This window comes from Pseudopipra pipra, chromosome 6 (genome assembly GCF_036250125.1).
Source record: "Pseudopipra pipra isolate bDixPip1 chromosome 6, bDixPip1.hap1, whole genome shotgun sequence".
NCBI lineage: Eukaryota > Metazoa > Chordata > Aves > Passeriformes > Pipridae > Pseudopipra > Pseudopipra pipra.
In genome coordinates, this window is record NC_087554.1 from 60,018,470 (window position 1) to 60,036,888 (window position 18,419).

At 43.4% G+C, this 18,419-nt stretch overlaps 1 protein-coding gene across 6 annotated transcripts; it reads right to left on the reverse strand.

The window, feature by feature from the left end:
- Positions 1-1,579: 1,579 nt before the first annotated feature.
- PCNX4 (pecanex 4) lies at positions 1,580-18,295 on the reverse strand. Of its 6 annotated transcripts, none has more exons than XM_064659463.1 (12): positions 18,154-18,295; positions 14,945-14,997; positions 13,578-14,304; positions 11,771-11,950; positions 11,168-11,682; positions 10,252-10,352; positions 9,981-10,103; positions 9,368-9,731; positions 6,109-6,212; positions 4,620-5,656; positions 3,901-4,087; positions 1,580-3,548 (listed from the first exon to the last, which is right to left on the reverse strand). In XM_064659463.1, the coding sequence occupies exons 3-12, from the start codon at positions 14,264-14,266 to the stop codon at positions 3,297-3,299; spliced, it is 3,552 nt and encodes a 1,183-aa protein (XP_064515533.1). In that variant the 5' UTR covers positions 14,267-14,304; positions 14,945-14,997; positions 18,154-18,295; the 3' UTR covers positions 1,580-3,296. The 6 variants fall into 6 exon arrangements, with proteins under 6 accessions (XP_064515533.1, XP_064515531.1, XP_064515532.1 ...); XM_064659461.1 differs by lacking the exon at positions 18,154-18,295 and adding an exon at positions 17,552-18,016; XM_064659462.1 differs by lacking the exon at positions 18,154-18,295 and adding an exon at positions 16,928-17,519.
- Positions 18,296-18,419: the final 124 nt, after the last annotated feature.

The following is an 18,419-nucleotide window of genomic DNA, read 5'->3' on the forward strand; positions in this document are numbered from 1 at the left end:
AATGTGTATGGAGGGCTAAATCCCTGAAGTTCTGAAACAATGTTTAGAAGTTACTTAATCTTTGGGTCTTGGCACCCCTCCAGGGTCCACAGGCCTCAGTCCTGTGGCTTTTGGTGAAGACAAACAGTGGATGGGGCAGTGGGGAAGGGAGGGAGCAATGCTGTTCTTGCAACCCATTTTAGGCAGTGCTTAGCCCTGTGCTAAACCTGGCACTTGTTAAAACTACAGAGCAGCAGGAGAGAGGAGTGGGGAATGTTCCTGCAGCAGGACAGCCTCTGGCAATTACAGTGTGAAATAGAAGCTGGATTCTAGTTCCTGTACAGAGCAGAGGCCAATCTCAGCAGCACTGGTGGTGCATTGGGCAGTGGCAGCAGCCATGAGGAAGCAAGAACTGCACTTTTAAAATGTTTATCATGGCACTGACACCTAATTCAGCCCTTGGCTAAGTTACCACTCCTCTGCATTGGTTAACTCACCTGCTCTTATACCCTTGGTGACCTTGCTGTTGACAAACTCCTCAGTAATCTCTGGATGTACCTCTGGCCACACGCTATCCAGGTAAGAAAAATCCTTACTTCACTGAGTGATAATAAAAGACTAACAACCCATTTGTAAATTATGGGAAGTTTCCAACCAGAGCAAATCATGTTTATGCCATGACAAAGATGGAAAGCACTGTCTAGGAAGAAAAACCCAAACCAAAACCCCTAATCAAATGGCAAATGTCTTGAGTGGAGCGTCCACTCGACAACACACCAGCTCCCACCTCACAGGCTCAGAAAAGGGGATGAGAAGCCTCTACTAAGGATGTAAAACTGATGTCATTTAAATAAAGGTTCTCCAAAGCCACGATGAAGGTGTCTTACACTTACCTTTGTGTGCTGAACATCACAGCCTGTAAAGCAAGGAGGTGTTGGTAGGAGTTGAGTACAGCTGGTGCACACACGTGGTTACAAAGCAGAGCAGCTCTCAGGGGTCACAGGGGGAAGTGGTGGGGTGGTCTGTGCCAAGCCCAGGCCTGCATCCTGAGTGCAGTACAGTGGTAACCCCAACAGGAGCCTGTGCACACAGACTAGGGCCAGGCTGGAAGGTGCCCTGATTCCTGAATTCCTGGTAAATCAAAGAAATGCTCCAAACCAAACAGGACACGGTTCAAGAGCACGCAAACAAACCAACATGCTGAACAGGGGCAGTCAGCTGCACAGAACAAGAGGCTGTAACTTTTGTTTCTGCCCAAAAAGAATATAAAAGAGTGTAACAGGAAAGGGCATTGGGAACTGGGATCACACTGCAGCAAAAAACGCTGGGATGTGCCGATGGCTCCGTGCAGCACTGAGTGAGGGGCGTGGGACACGCTGCCTGTGATAGCAGGGGACAGGATGTTGCAGGGCATTATAGCCCAGCCCCACATTCCTGTGCACAAACAGGAATTCTGCCCATCACTAATTGTGCTCCTCCATCTGGTACCAATCAGGATCTCTGCTGGAACTCCGGGGCCGGTTACCAGCAACACTCCTCAAGAAGGCTGGGTACCATATGGAGAGAACCCGAGGAAACCAAGGGAAAAGCATCACAGCTCTCATTTTTCTTCTCAACTACTTTATTCAGTTTACAAAAGACAAAGAATGAGGGCAGAAATCACAGCTATCTCTGAATAAAAGACTGCTGCAAAAAAAAAAAAGGTCATTAAATTTTCTGTGACCGTATGGAAGACAAGTATTAAGAGGTTTACAATGAGGCAGGGAGGGTTAATTGGATTCAGGAAATAACTCCCAACTTTCCAATTGCTGCAAGAATAGCAGAGAACTGGAGTGAATGACTTGAGGGGTTCGTGACACTCCTGGTATTGGAAGTTTTACATCAGAGTAAACATTTGCCAGGGTAGTTCCTTCTGAGGGAGCTGAAATAGGTTCTCTCTACAAGCCCCTTCCAGATCTCTTCCATGACTCTGAATTTCCAGATGCAGCTCAGGGCCGAGCATGGCACCAAACAGGTGTCTCCTGACTGCTTTGGAATTCCACTACACCACGTGCATAGTTTTTAAAAATCATTTATAGTCACTGACCAGAAGAAACAGCCAGCACCCAAGTACACTGCTTTGTGACAATGAGGAGTAAAAGTAATAAACATGCTCCAAATCAGACTAGGCTGGGTGTTCTAAACCAGTTCTACTTCAGTTAAGGAGCAGGTCTCATTTAAATTCATTCTATAGGTTAAGGAAATATAATTACCTGCTCCCTGCTCAGCATTTGCCAGCAGTACCTACATTGTAACTACTGACCTACAGAGAAAGCACATTTATGTACTAAGTGGTGGTAGTGAACAGGATCAATGAGCCACTGGAGACTGGACCCAGACCTGCTTTCGAGGAGACTAATATTGCAAACCAGCTGCCAAAGTCTGTTCCAACCTGTGGTAAGGTTAAAAAAAATAAATTACTTCTGGCATAGACAGTTGGATTTCCACCTCCCCCCCTCCATCATCAAGCTCTCACTGTATTTGTGGAAGACTGGTTAGTGAGGTGGATATAGGTTGCAAATAACATAATATATATAATATATATCATACATATGGATACTGGAAGAAGGAGATGAAATTATTCCATTTGTACTCTCCTAATTATACACATTTACTTCTTTCATCAGTAGGTCACACAGGTTATCAGTGTGTCAGAGCACACACTGTTTTATATAAACTCTCTTTACCAAAACAAATACTTTTGTAAAAATTGTCCCTTGGAACTCACTTTTGTTAAAGCATGACTGAGAACTTAAAACAACTACAGAATATCAGTTTAAGTCATATAACAAGTGCTAGAACTGAACTCAGTCCAATAAAAAATGGCCAGAATAAAAAACCCCTCATATAAATAGTCCTATGTACACTTTGGTTGCCAACTCTGGGGTAGACAGTACTACAGGGAGCTGTAACCTGACTGGCAGTGCAAGTCACCTGTCCAAGAAAAAAAAAAAGTAAAAATGCACCAAAAATAGTTAATGATCAGAATCGTGCTGCTCCTCTCTAAACTGGAGAAGAGAATTTCAGCATCTGGCTTGTCGGCCACACAGGCAATGGTGTCTCACATTCCAGCAACAGGAAAACAATTCCAAGCTTCCTGCCTGCTGAAGGTTCTGGCCAGCACCATCTCTGTGCCAAGGACATGCACCGGCCTGGCACCGCCACCGAGAGAAAAACCTGATCTGTAGTGCACAAATGGAGCACGAGCATTTGATTCCCAACATGCAGCTGAAAAATACAAGATAAAAACAGTCATAATAAAAAAAGAGAAGGACATTCTAGAGCAGAGGGAGCTGCAGGAGCTCTGAGGAGTACACGGGGTAGCCCAGGGGCGGGTCGGCAGCCTGCACCGTCAGGTTGCGCAGCAGCACCGGGTGTGCCTGGATGCTGTACCGCTCCTCGTCGTCGTTGGTGGCATAGAGCAGCTCCCAGGACAGGTTGGCCCACTGACCTCGGACAGCCTCAGCATTCAGCTTTCCCACTTGCACCAGCAATTCCTGAAGAGTGAGGACCCGCCCGGTGTAAATTCCCTGTGAGAACAAACAGATCACGGTGTCCAGCGCGTTCTCCGAGACGAGACACGAGCAGTTTGGTTACAAAGCTCAATGAAACCTTGGGGCTACATGCCATGAATATCATCCCTTTAAACACAGTAAAGTATATAAACCAGTCTCCTGGTTTTGACTCTTCCATCTAGGGAGATAATCAGGAAATGCTGCTGCATCTGTGGTGTGATTTTCAACAACAGTAGCGTCAGTTCCTCTCTAGTACAAACATAAACTTTGCACAGCCATCAGGGAACACAATTACAAAGGGAAAAGAAAGAACAGTGGAAAGGAAAACCAAATTTAGACCTTGCTCACTAGTAATTCTTCTTCTTACCATGCTTGGGTCATGCCCCAGTGAGAAAAGGTATGGCTTTTCCTGCAGAACTGCCTGCTGCCACTCCAGGTCTGACACCAGCCCAATGTACCAGTCGCTGTCATATTCCTCCAGGTAATTCACCAGCTCTTCAAAGTTCTCCACCGGACCCAGGCTGGCTTTGTCCACCATAAGTTTAAAAGTGTATCTGAAAGGTGCAGAACACCACATGGTCACTTGTGCAGCAAAGACAGGAGGGAGAAAGACTCTTTAGGCCACAGAAGGTGGAAAAAGGCTCCACCAAACCCTGTCAGTTACTGCTTGTCAGCTGAGCCACGGCCAGTCGGTCTGGCTGTGCTTTTAGCCCACCCAGATCTAAAACACATCAGCTTAAGCTTCTCTCATTCCCCTCCAACACCGTTCCTGCTGCCTGATAATGGAAAATGCCAAAATCCAAATCCATCACAATTCTCTTAGATATGGGGACAATGAAAATGGGTTGTTTTTTCCCCACTTAACACAGCAGATTGGAGACAGCTGCTGTTGGGAAGGGAGGAAAGAAGAAAACTCCATACCACAGGCTTCACTGCCAGGGGTCACAGGCAATGGTTATGTAGGAAGAAGCTACAAATACATTTAAATGACACGGGTTAAACATAACTTCAGTGAAGTGGTATTCACTTCCAAAGCACAGGACTCTCTAATTTTTTCATATATATGAGGGAATGTTTTTCTTTTACCTGAATGCTTTTAATGCCAGCTGGAATAGCTCTGGTTTGCCTGTTAGCCAGTCCAAACCCACGGACCAGGGAATGCCCCCAGTGTAGGCCCTGAACACGTGGCTCGGGGCAGGCACAGCGTTATCCAGGCCAAACAGACCAAAGCAACACGACAGCACTCCCTGGATGTACAAGTCCTTCAAAGCTTTATCTTCCATGAGGTCTGCAAGTAAATTGGAAGGTTTTTCTTTCAGATGGAAAAAGTCCAGCTGACTCAGAACGAAGTGGTACCATTCCTCTGGAAACCTCTGCCTCATCTCACTGACTCTGGAAGGCGGTACCGGTGCTGTTCTCCATTCCTCAGGGATGCTCAACAGCTCTGAGTAAGAGCAACTGAATTCAACCCGAGGCAACACTTCTGGCTGTTTCCCTTTGTCTACAGCAGGCAGCCCAAGCACCACAGCCCTGTACAATTTATCTTCTGGTGACATTTCTTCTGTGAAGTCTTGGCTCTGTGTTTCCACAGACCCTGGAATGGACAGGTGCACTTTTGGTGTCAGTCCCAACTGCCCAGGTTCTTTTCTGTCTTTTGTTCTGCCACTGGGTTCAAAATCAAAAATGTCACTATCATCAGTCCAGTCCTCCACTGTATCCACACTAAAGCTGTCGTCTTCCCTTGGAGCCCTGGATCTTCCTCCTGCACCGCTGCGCTGATTTTCTGGAAATGATCCTTGTTTGTTCTTGTTGGCACTGCCTGGGCTTTCCCACATCTTTGATTTTTTATAACAATACTGGACAAGCATCCACACAAGCACTTTAATGAAATCATCTTTCAGGTGCTTTAAATTCTCATGAGAGTCAATGATCCCAGATAACACGTTCCTGGCATCGGAGTACAGCCGCACAGGTACCACAGTACAAGGAGTCAGGATGTGTCCAAAATGGGGATTGGGAGAGAGAATCTTCGTGCGCTCCTGATGTTCAAAAGCCATTTCAAAAATTTCGTCAACTCTGTGAGCTTCAGCAGCATGACAGGATGTTTCCTGCAGTTCTAGCCCCTAAAGCACACATGAAAACAACTTCCTCTTAGTCTTCACCAGGACATGTCTTTATATGCTAGCAAGCTGTTTGCTTCCAATAACATTTTTTCTGAACTAAAATATATGTTCCATTGTCAATACTTTCCACCACTGAACCTATAAATCTAACTGGAGAGAACAGCTAGATGAGCAGATGCAATAACAGAGCACTCACTGCAATACTAGACACAGATCAATGTCTTAAATGAATCTTTGCCCCATGCAGATCTTATCAGCCATTCTATGAAGATACTGTGTCACAAGCTGGATGATAAATTCCACATCTGCTACACATGACTGGCTAGTATAACCCTCATCTTAAAAAATTAACTATAGCATCAGGTAAATCAGTTACACTGATGAAATGCTACACAGCAGAATGTATTCATGATTTCCAAACATGAATATCTCAGTGCTCAGCATACAGTTACCTTAATGTTAACACCACAGTACGTGAAGCCTTTTTCCAGCACCAATATCCACATCAGCCTGTCCTGAAAGCGGCACAAGTAATGTGATCCAGGTAGAGAGAGACCTAGACAAGGGAAAAAAACCAACAAAAACTATGTATTACTTTGGTATCATAGTGATGAAGACCTTTTCTCCCTGCCAATGAAAGGATTCAACTGCAAACACAAAATATTTCTGCATCAACATCACAACCAGTTAAAACTGGCTAACTAGGACCTTAGAATCCTAAAGAAACCAGCTGCAAAGCTGGATCTTGAAACTGCAGTGTTAACTTTGAGAAAAGCTGTGGAAAACTGGGAAACCCTCACACAACTGCAGGCTACAATATTAATTCTGCACTAGGGTTAAGAATTCCCTTAATTCCCTTTGTAGAGATGATTTTCATGATTAAAGATCATCTTTGTCTCCGTTTCCAACCACTCGGTTCCCACTGATGTTCTCTGGAGACCTAAAATTCTTATGACTGAATGCATTAAAGAATCATGATACTGCACATGAGTACCCCAATGGCCCAATTTGCTGTGGAGTAAGAAGTTTATTTGTTATGGGAGAAATAAATACATAACTAATCAGGATTTGTTACCTACACCACCAGTTCCTAAACTGATTGTCTGTATTCCAGCATTATTAGGAAATCACAGAATCACAGAATGGTTTGGGTTGGAAGGGACCTTAAAGACCATCCAGTTCCAACCCCCTGCCATGGGCAGGGACACCTTCCACCAGACCAGGTTGCTCCAAGCCCCATCCAACCTGACCTTGAACACTTCCAGGGATGGGGCAACCAGAGCTTCTCTGGGCAACCTGTGCCAGGTTCTCACCACCCTCACAGGCGAGAATTTCTTCCTAATATCCTGAAGTATCTTCTACATTTCTTCCTAAAATATCCCCTACAATGTGAAATCCAGAGTGTAAATGATTCTGCCAAGTGTCAGCTCACCAGTGACACAACAACACACCCATTTTACCGACACATAAATAGAGACAGGGCAAGAGCACCTGCTCATCCTTAAATATTTGTGAACCAGCATCAGACACACTGAGCACAAACATCTGCAGTCAATCTGAAACACCTTTGTGTGTCTGTGCATAAATAAATCTGATCCCACGGTACTAAGCTTGACATCGCCAAAAATACAGCCACACAAAATAAACTGGAATTTGAAAATAGGGATCTGAATGACATTAAAGTAGTTAGTACTCAAAAATCCCACTGCAAAAATTAATGACACTCGTGTCCAAAAAAGCCACACAAAAGGTACCTTTTCTCTTTTCTACCTATTTCAATAAAAAGTGCAAGGCCAAACTTTCTAAGAACTGGTGGTTATACTGTATTTGAATTATAGCCTCATGTCAACTTCCCTAAAACAATGGTTCTATCCTTAAGCATGACTTTGCTGCCAGTTTATGACCTGCTTCTGCTGTCACTCATGTCCAGTGACCACTCACTTGCACAGAGAATTTTAGTTTTAGAACGCTGTAAGATGAAATGAGTGAAACCAACCATTAAGCTGTAGTTAAAATTTAAGTAACCTTTTCTATCCCACTGAGCTAATGAAGTGCATTTTCTTGCTAACATTTTGCAAAGATTTTAATTCCTTTCTTGCTAGCTGTTAAAGCTACTAAAACTCCTTTACACAGAGAAAAAGTACGGGTTTAAATTAGTGACACACAAAGTGGTACTGCTTCATTTTGAACTCATCTGAGAACACCACATTTTTTCTTGCTTGAAGACATTCATTCACAGATTTTCCCATTAAAGAAGAGACTTTTTCTCCCCCCTCAAGACTAGTCTTTTAAATTATTTATTCTGAGGCAGACATGCCATCACAGTCATTATGGCAAAGGGGAAAAAAAACCTATAAAAATACGTATAGACATAACACAGAAGAGAGATATAAATATATATATATTATATAAATATATATATTGTATATATAAAACACAGATGGGCTGATGCTGTAGGCAAACTGAAGTATCTCTCTCTAGAGGAAAAACACTTCCTAGTTTAATACCTCCCTCTAATCAGTACTAACAGTGCAGCAAATGTAAAAGTAAAGCACTTGGTCATATTCTTCAAAAAAGCATGATTAAGGCTAACTTCCACTGCCTTCAAATATTAGTCCATTTTGTCTAATCATAAGCCATTTTCTAAGAGGCTTATGTAAATACTTGCCTCTTGTCTAAGGGCAGCAATCTTCTGATTATTTAGGTTACACAAAGGCTGTTCCTCGAGACAACGAGCTTGCAATTTTAACAGTTATCCTGTCTCCAGCTGGGAAAAAGACCAGGCATTTCTTCACCTCTGTTTCTGTAATTCTGTGAAATCCCCCTCACAATGCCTTTCACAGGCTGTAAACCCACAAGTGCTGTTACAATCCTGCCCCGACTGCCTGCACAAGATATGACATTAAGTCTTATCAACTGGTTCTGTTCTCAACTGAATACTTCTAGTTGTGCTATATCATGTATTTTATAAACATCCAGTCCATATTCACCATAACCAAGTAACAGAACCAAATCAGCAAAGCCAGCTTCTGGATCCTGAGCAATGGGATCGATGCAGAGGACACAGCCACAGAGAGCAGTTTGACACACATCCTTCTCTGTGCTGTCTGGCAAGAGAACTCAATTTATTGCCTCCAGTTAGGTGGGATGAACGCATTCCATCCTTTTTGTTCAGTATAAAAACATTAGGATTGAGACTGTTTCATCACCATTTAATTTCTCCTTAAAGGGAACAAACCACGGTTATTTTTTTTATGGGAATGTAACAAGTAGAGGTCATAGAACCATTAGGGTTGGAAGAGACCTCCAAGATCATCAGAGGCCAACCTCTGGCTGAACACCACTATGTCCACTAAAACCAGGGCACCAAGTGCCACATCTACTCATTTTCTGAACGCCCCCAGGGATGGTGACTCCACCACTTCCCTGGGCAGCCTGTTCCAATGCTTGACAATCTTTACAGTGAACAAATTTTTCCTAATATCCAACTTAAACCTCCCCTGGTGCAACCTCAGGCCATTTCCCTTCATCCTATCGCTGGCTGACTGTACAAGAAGGATCAAAGTACCCACTTTTTCCTCAACTGAACAATCTCTGAGCATCAGATTTAACCCACGCCGTGAAACGCGGTTTAAACCACGGTTCTCCCACTCTCCAGCAAAATCACCTTTCCTAAGGTATTTAGCTTCATCAGTGTTGCTGTGCACCTACCCAGGCTCCCAGTGGCCAGTGCAGACTGCAGGGCCACTGCCAGGCTGGGCACCAGCTGCTGGTAGTACACGGTGTCGGGGCACACACAGGCCGTGGCACCCACAGGTCCCGGCCAGCTCCGGACAGGCCTGGGAAAGCCGACCAGGAAGACGGGCAGCGTGAAGAGCGGCAGCAACGGGGAGGAAAGGAGGGCGGAGATGGCGATGAGGGTCAGCAGGATGGGGAAGAAAACCACGTTGAGGGTGATCAAGGTGGCGGTGGATTTCCGGCGCTGTTTCTTCTCTGTCCACGACGTCAGGAGAATGGCCAAGGCAAACTGCAGCTTGGACACAAACTGGAGCAGGCGATCCCGGAGGAGACCAACCTGTGGGATGCAGACAAAAAGCATGGCATTTGTAGCCCGTGTCATATTCAGCACTGCCAGAGCTGCCTTGGCTACAGTGATGTTATGAAAATTAAGCATGGCTATCATTGATGGGTGTTACTATTTATCTTAGTACACAGTTCTGGACTCAGTAATTCTCTAACAGGAGAAAGCAAGGAAATAAGGACTTTCTTATTCTCAAGAAAATAAGTGACAACTACCTGCTTAAATTTACATTATGACAATTACCAGCAAGAGTCTGATTCCTGTATCAAGGCTTCTGTTCCACCAGAGGTCTGGATTAAACACCAACATTTGTGCTACTGACACAATCACAATGTCCAGTAAGGCATTTTCTGTATTCTGCCAGACCTAAAACAGAGATATGTTAGACACACATTTAAAAATGTATCTATTTATCTCTGCTTTCATGACCTGGAACGTTTCTTCCAAGCCACCTTAATACTTAAATCACGCAGAAGAGCATTTCTTAGGCTAACAGATTTAAAATTCAAATTACCATCCTAAATATTCTCGTGAATCCAATGCAAACAGACACAGAATGAAGGTTTTGTAGCGAACGGTCTAGTGACAGGAACGCTATCATAGCAAACGGAGACACTGGAATTGAAATAAAACAATCATTGATTTCCTTTCAAAAACATAATAAAAGTCTACAGAGGTAAGCAGTCTTATTGCAGAATGGAAATCTTAATAAAAAAAACTCTTCCCTTCATTATCAAACTCCTCTTTGTGTTACACTCCCAGGATATCGAACAGCTTGTTTGCACTAATGGCCCAGGACAGCAAACATTTACATCAGTGCTCAGTTGTTACTTGCTATTATGGTTTTTCTGGCCTTTATTTGTTTCTCCAAGAGAATGGGAATACTCAAATAAGTAAAAATAAACATGGAATAGCAGTCATCAATCCACTTTCCCAAATTAATGCTTCTTTATGAAATAGTTTAAATCAAATTTTTATTCCCTCAAACCAGATGCATTTCTCCCTGACCTACCACAAAGGAGGTTCCCTTTCCTAGCAAGTTGTAAGAACCAAATATTTAGTCATTTGAAAACTCTTAGATCACTTTGTTGTGAGAACCTTTTAAAAAATCTGCAAGTGCCATTTTTTTCAAAAGTGAGTACTTAAGTCATAACTGAAATCCTTTAAAAGGCCTTGCTTTCTGAGCTGGGCTTTTAAAAAGCTGAACTTTTTAGGTTCACCCCTAAAAAAAAAATAAATAAAATCACTTTCAAATATTCTGGACCAGTAACTTTGACCTCAGTGCACAATTTACCAAGACATCAACAAGTATTTCAAGCTATTTGGTTTTTTAGTTCATTTATAGAATCTTGCACATACAGCAGTTCTAGTGTTGTTTCAATCTCCCTACAAGCATCATCTAACAAACAACAGACAGTGTGTATTCCTACCTAGTGTTAGTAAAATCCTCCTGACAACACCAACTTTCATTAGCCTTCTTTGCTTCTCCATGAACACAGTCACAGTCCTGACATCCTTTGGGTAAAAGGGGTTTCGGAAGACTCCAAACAAGTACACTCTCTGAATCTCTCTAAGAATCCACATAATTACAAGTAATAGGATCAGAATGTAACTTGCTATGGCCTGAGGACTGGCCTGGGAGAATGATGAAGAGCCTGCGAATCGGTGCAGCAGACTCGCTTCCGTGAGGGCAAATGTCAGCACAGTCAAATAGAAAATAAATTCCCTCCACCCAAATTGCATCCTAAGACCTCTGTGCATATTTTTAGGTTTGCTGGAGGCTAAATGGCTGATCATGGTGTGATTGAAGGCAAAACCAATCTCGCTTAGGTTAAGACTCAGTATGAACCCAAATCCAGTCATGAAGAGGATCACACCGAGAGTGCTGGGAATGAAATACGATGCTATTGCTGTTCCAGCAGAAATGAGAAACATTACTAACAACCTGTGAAGGAGAAAATAAAAAAGATTTGCTTGAAAAGAAAAAGGTTATGAACAATACTGATATATTTTACAATCATATAAACATTTACTTTGTGTTACTTGACATAGGTGAACCTCCTAGTCCAAACTCCAACAGTTGTTCCATTCCCCACAGAAAAAGTGCGTCAAGCGGGGGCAGAATTCCCATTGCCCACAAGAATGGCAGGAAAAGAAATAGGATGTGCAAAATCTGGTTTGTCTGTTCTAGAATGGGTGCGTTGACAGCAAACCTGGATAAAAGAAGAAATGGATTTGACTTCTGTGAAGGAAAGGGTAACTTATGTGTGGGATTTTCGTTTAAATACACAGCAAATCCCAAAGTAAAACCATTACGTATTCAACCTACAAACCCTCAATTACGATGTTTTAAAAGGAAAAATAAGGACATACATTAATGCTTGGGGCAGTAACACATTAATTAGAACATCAGAACACAGCCCAATTTTCCATTTAAGAGATCTGAAGTCTTTGGATTATGCAGATGAATCCAGTCATGCAATTATCCCAGTTGTTTTGATACTGCTGTGATAATACACTGAAGAAATACTTGGGCAAAAAGAAAGGTCCACAGGCTCCAAAACCTCAATAGTTTAACAAAAAAAATGCAAAATATTTTTTTCAGAATCACAAAAGCAAAACTTTATGCCAGTCCAAGACCCAAGAGGTAAGTCCTAACACTGGAAGAACTGGCATGTTGCCTGCACACCTGAATTCTCTTTAGGAATATAAAATATTATTTTCTATATAAAAGTGTCAAAATTGTCCTGTAAAAATACAAAGATCAGTGTCAGAAATCTGCATAAATTCTATGTCATATGTAGTTCACCAGCTAGCTAATTCAGTTAAAGGTGGGCTGCCAAGATATTTGGTTTCTCTCTACTTTTTAATAAATAAGCAAGTAAGCCTCAAAGGAATTTTATCAGGAATTCAGACAATGTCTGAATTTTCTCCTCAGGAAATTAAAAGAAGAATTTGGAGTATAATTCTCCTGACTTAACTGAAGTGGAAATGAGGGTAAATCTTTAACACAGACATCTCCAAGTGCAAAACTAGTAAAATCAAACATGCTTTTTTTTTTTTTAATGCATCTGAAGTACCCCAACCATAAAATATGTACATGTGACAAAGTGATATAAATATCACTCGACAGGGAGAATGAATGCATAAAGTAAATCTAAAAGCATCTTGCTTTAAGAGATTCTGCAAATACTTGTTAAGAAAAACCCATCTGAAAAACAGAAATATAGAAGTCTCCTATTTGTAGCTCTTTTGTATTACAAGAGCATTTAAAAATTCAAGTTCAAAATCCATACAATCAAGATATAGCAATGCTCACATTTGCTTATCCACTCATTAAAACCAAATTTAGAGTCCTTTTTTTTTTGCCTGTTGTTTAAAACACTCTGCAATTGTTTTGCAGAGATTAAATGAGAATATATTCCAGGATGAAATCTGGACATAAATCCAGTATTCCTGAAGTCTGCAGTGTTTAGATCTACAATTCCAGGTGAGGAACATGTGTTTTCAAAACACACTTTTTAAAAGTGATGGAAATGCTCTGGTACAAAAATACTAAAAATTACATGGTAGAAGACAATTTTATCTGTATCATATGTACAAAATGCTTTAACTGTTCTTCCTAATTTACATGGAATGCTATAAAAATTTAGGAAACTTTTATACACAGCACAGAGCCTCAATTTTCACCATACACATATCTGGTTTCTTTCTTTGAAGTTCCTACAGTTGATTAAAGTCCCAAAATAAATTTTCCTCAGAAGAATAATTTCATCTCTCTCATCAAAAATACACAGAATAACCACTACTTAAATTAGCTAAATGCATTATTAGGTTTACCTGTGTGCAAGATCCACTGCAATAAAGACAAAAATGTAGAAAGGTCTCATCAGAGCAGTGATTTCGTAAGTATCCAGTGCTTGGAAAGTGGCTGTTTCAGTAGCTGTGTTTATGATTAATGAATACTCTCCTATACATATGGTCACCCATCCAAATACAAAGATCACAACAGTTCCTCCAATGTTGCTATATAACAAGGTTATTCTGTTTGGCAGCAAATACCAAGTTCCCAGCCCACACAATACCCCTGCCAGAAGGGAATGAAATACAGTGTTGATTATATACTTCTTGCCAGGAATAATAAATTTTACTGTCTCTGAACCTACACAGCTGGAAAATTCAAACTCATCTTCATCTGTCAGGGTATTCTGAATTTGCATTCTCTCTACTGTCACTGTTTTCTGCTTTGCATGTAGATTTGTCATCTGGAGAGCAAGTGCAGTGACAAACATCAGTCCTCCTGACAGTGCTGCAGTGCAATAGTCCTTCATGACTCCCAGCTGGTACAAGAGTGTTCCTACTCCTCCCCAAACCCATGGTGTCAGAAAGAGAATGATCTGGTTCACATATATGTAGGGAGGGGCACAATAGCCTAATTTGAGCCGGGGACCTCCCAGCACAGTCTGAGGAAAGCGCTTCAAGAAGAACTCCTGTTTGTAATCGTTGAGCAGAGGTACATCTGGCCCCATCCTTGTGACTCAGGAATGCTGGCTGAGTGCCATCTTTCCTGTGAGAGAACAGAAAGGAAAATACGGAAACATTACTGATTCTGCAGCTCAGGACCCAGGGGATTCTCGTGTCTAATTTTTATTTACCGAGTTACAGTGGAATTCCGACACGTCAGGGGTAGAATCTGCCAGAATACAACTACTAAGCAAACACCTATTTTAAAACGTGAACATATTCTTTAATCTGAAGCTTTAGGCACCGAATAAAACAAATAACCTGTTCTTGGGAGATGATAAAACCAGCTCATTTCCACACCAGAACACCTTCCTAAAAGTGACACTCTTCCCCACCTGGTCTAATACCAATTGCATCTTGCCACAGAGCTCTAATTCCAAATAATCCTGTTAAGGATCTCCTTATACAAACAGAAGAGTCAGGGATTTCAGTGAGTAGCCACATAAGTGCAAGGCTACAGGCACTATAGGTCCCTGTAAAAATCAAAGCCTTATATAATAAACTCAATGTAGGAAAATATTAGTAGAAGCATTAAAAATTACTTTCCACATCAGCATTGTTAGTGTCCTCCCTACACAGCCCAGTTGCAGAACAGGATCTCGCTGTACTCAGCAGTACAATGAACTAAAGAGTTCGCTTTCTGCTTCCTAAAACACATAAAATTAAAAAAATAAATACAGTACTTGTGGTTTGTAGCAGAGTCAGCATATATTCTTCTGTATGTCAGTGGAGAAAGCTGGAAAAAAGGAAACAAAAGATAACCTGTAAACACTTACAGTGACCCATCAAACTGGAATCGGGTACAAATACTCATTTAGAGGGGATCAGGCAGTGTAAAAATAATGAATGTAAGGTGGTACCAATGATATTAAAATATAATTCTGTGCTACTAGTCATGAAAGCAAGAGTCTATGAATGACAGGTAGAAATACTCAAGCTAAGAAATAGGGCGAAAAAACCAGCACAGAAATGCAGTGCCAAAGCACTTCATTAATAATAATTCTAAAAAAGAGATGTTGGTGTGCATTAGGAGATGTGCAAGTTCTGAAATTCTGACTTTCTTCCGCTGGACCTGTACAGTCTGATGAACACTTATTGCCATCATGGCACTAAAAATTAAACACCCTGCTGCCATGGAGTTGCCAAACTGCTGTGATCCCTTCTTTCTGAAATACCAAATGCTTCTGGGCTCTTCTAAGAACAATTTACCCCTTTCATTTAAACAGGTATCAATCATTTGACTGTAGGTAGATGTTGGTCATCACGGAATGAAGTCAGAAACAGCACAACTGAGAGATTAAAGGTCATTCACGGGCATTACCACAACTGGAAATTTGCATTCAGGGTCCACTAATTCAATACACTCCACCATGAAAAGCAGGACCCCACGGGCTCTGTAACTACTCTCCATGTAGGATGTGGAATTTATTTTTTTTTAAATATAAAATATTTAAAACACAGGGATTTTTTGGTCACAGTATTTCAAGCCACTGAAAGTTTCTTAAAGTAAGGAGAAGGCAGCAAGTCCTAATGGAAAAGACACATGTTGACAATGGAGAGGGGAATTCATCCCAGTCAGCTCAGGAATTTGAAAATGTAACAGTGACACACCCAACTAAAAACAAATTTCAAATGTAATTTAAAAAAAAAAATCACAATTCAGCCAATCTTCTTTAGAAAAATAAGCATTGTTTAGAGGGTACATGGGTATGAGACTAAGCTGCTGTGAAGGTTACAGGCAACTGAAGTTTTATAGGCACATAAATGACAGAACCTGAGTTTTAAAACAAACATGGAGCCAATAGGTGCATAGTTTTCCTTGAAAAACAGTTTTCAGGCAGCTGTGTTTTTCTGTTCCAAGAAGGGCTATTTTTGTTTTGATTTCTGGTCTGCGCTTGTGTTTGTCAGTTTATATTGCTAACTAAATGTTAACAAAACATTCCTCTTACAGTTTCTGGGTAAACAATAGGCATCTTTGTGTGAGACACAAAAATCTACACACATAAACAATATAGTTCTGCTTGGCTCCACTCCAAAACGAGCCATGGAAAGACGTGAATTTATTTATAAATGAAAATCCTGAGACTGAAGCTCACAAACTACGGAAACTCTATCCGCCACCATCCTCCTGGCTTCCAAATAGTCAGGTAGCACATGAGCACTTCAAAGAGGGACTCATATGTGTCTCTTAATTCCAGTGCAAAGCCCTAGCAACAAGACTCCATAGATCACTGAGTGTTTACAGGACCTGGCTTCAATACACATTCCTGACATACAGGCCTGGTCCCACTTTGACAACTTGCCTGGTTACCCAAACAATTCACACAACAGCCTGTCATCACCAGCGGGGATCCATGCGACTTGGATACTGCCACAACAAGGATGGCAAAAGGGCTTCAACACCATACAGTCACTTAACCAGTTCTCCCCTGCAATATCCTCTCTTTGTTCCCGTTACAGAAGGAAACAAAGCAAATCTTGCCTCAAATTTAGGTAGAAATTCACAGGAGGGCACAAATTTTGGTCTCAATGAACATCATCCTTCATATACGCTGGTGGTGGGTCAGTTCAGTTTAGTTTGGGTTTATTTCCAGCAGGTTATAGAATATGTGTACAGCTGACTGCCGCCTAAGCAGCTGAAACACGTAAGTCTTAAAAATACTTACCTCGGTGGTCTTCCAGGTGTTTTCACGTGAGGGTAAGTGAGGACTACAAACCCCCTGCTAGCACAGGAGGGTGGACGGTGGTGGAAGATAAAGAAGAGTTTGTGGCATCCCCTGTCCAGGCAAACCCAGACGTACCTTGTGCCTACCTGTGTGCCTGGACAACCTGCACCCCCGGTCAGAGATTCCACTGGTTAGACATCCCTGGTTAACGATTCCACAGGCCAACTTCCAGCCAGGAGCCAGCCAGAGCAGGCTGGGGCCCTCTGCTCAGCAGCGCTGATGCCACCCCCCACTGAGGCTGGGGACGCAGCATATTGGGACAACATTCCCCATCCAGCTTTGGGATGAGCATCTCAGGACCACCTTCGGGAAAGGTCACAGGCCACCTCCTCCCGAAGCACCTCTGCCCCTGACCAGGCGGGCTCCCACCGGAGCCGCCACTCTTCCCACCAACCCACCTCGGTCTCACCTCATCTGAGGATGGCACATAAATTAAAAGACCCAACCAAGCGACCGCAAAAAACACCTCTGTGATCTCAGCTCCGGAGAGGATGGGTCGCCGGGCAGCACGGCCGGGGGGGGGGCAAACCCGCGACAAAGAGCCTCAGCGAGGCGGGCACCTACCTGTGGCCGGGGCTCGGAGCGGGGCAGGGGGAGCAGGGACCGGGCCGAGCCGGCGGCGGGAGGAGGAGGATGAGGAGGAGGATGGCGAAGCGCGGCCGTGCTCTCCCCGCCCCTTCTCCCTCCCCTCAGCTGCCGCCGCCATTTTGCCCGCCTGAGGCACCCTGCGCGGACCCGCTGCCTGCGGGAAATGGCTCCGGTTCGCGGGGCCATCGGGGCTGCCCCGGGCGGCTCCTCGGCGGGGTGGGCCCGGGGGCGGTGAGGGGCGATCGCCTTTCTGCCCTCTCACAGCGGGCTGTGCCCCGAGCCCGCGTCCCGTGGCGGCATCACAGAATTAATTAGGTTGGAAAAGACCACTGAGATCATGCAGTCCAACCTGTGACCCAACACCACCGTGCCAACCAGACCATGGCACTGAGTGCCACATCCAGTCTCTCCTTAAACACCTCCAGGGACCGCGGCTCCGCCACCTCCCGTTCAAGTGTCCGATCGCCCTTTTTTGAAAAAATTTCTCCTAATGTCCAACCTAAACCTCCACTAGCTCAGCTTAAGACGATGTCCTCTGGTCCTGTCACTGTTCCCTGGGAGCAGAGCCCGACCCGCACCTGGCTACAACCTCCTGTCAGGGAGCTGCAGAGAGCGACGAGGTCCCCCCCGAGCCTCCTTTTCTCCAGGCTGAGCCCCCCCGGCTCCCTCAGCCGCTCCTCACAGAATTTGCGCTCCAGCCCCTCCAGGTGGGGCGTTCGCAGCTCGGCTTCCACACACAACCATCGTCCTTGTGCTGTAAAATGCGGCGAGAGGCGTCTCTGTAGCTGTGCCGGAGCAGCAGCTCCCGGAGTGGAGAGAAGGGCGAGGGAACCCCCTCAGTGAA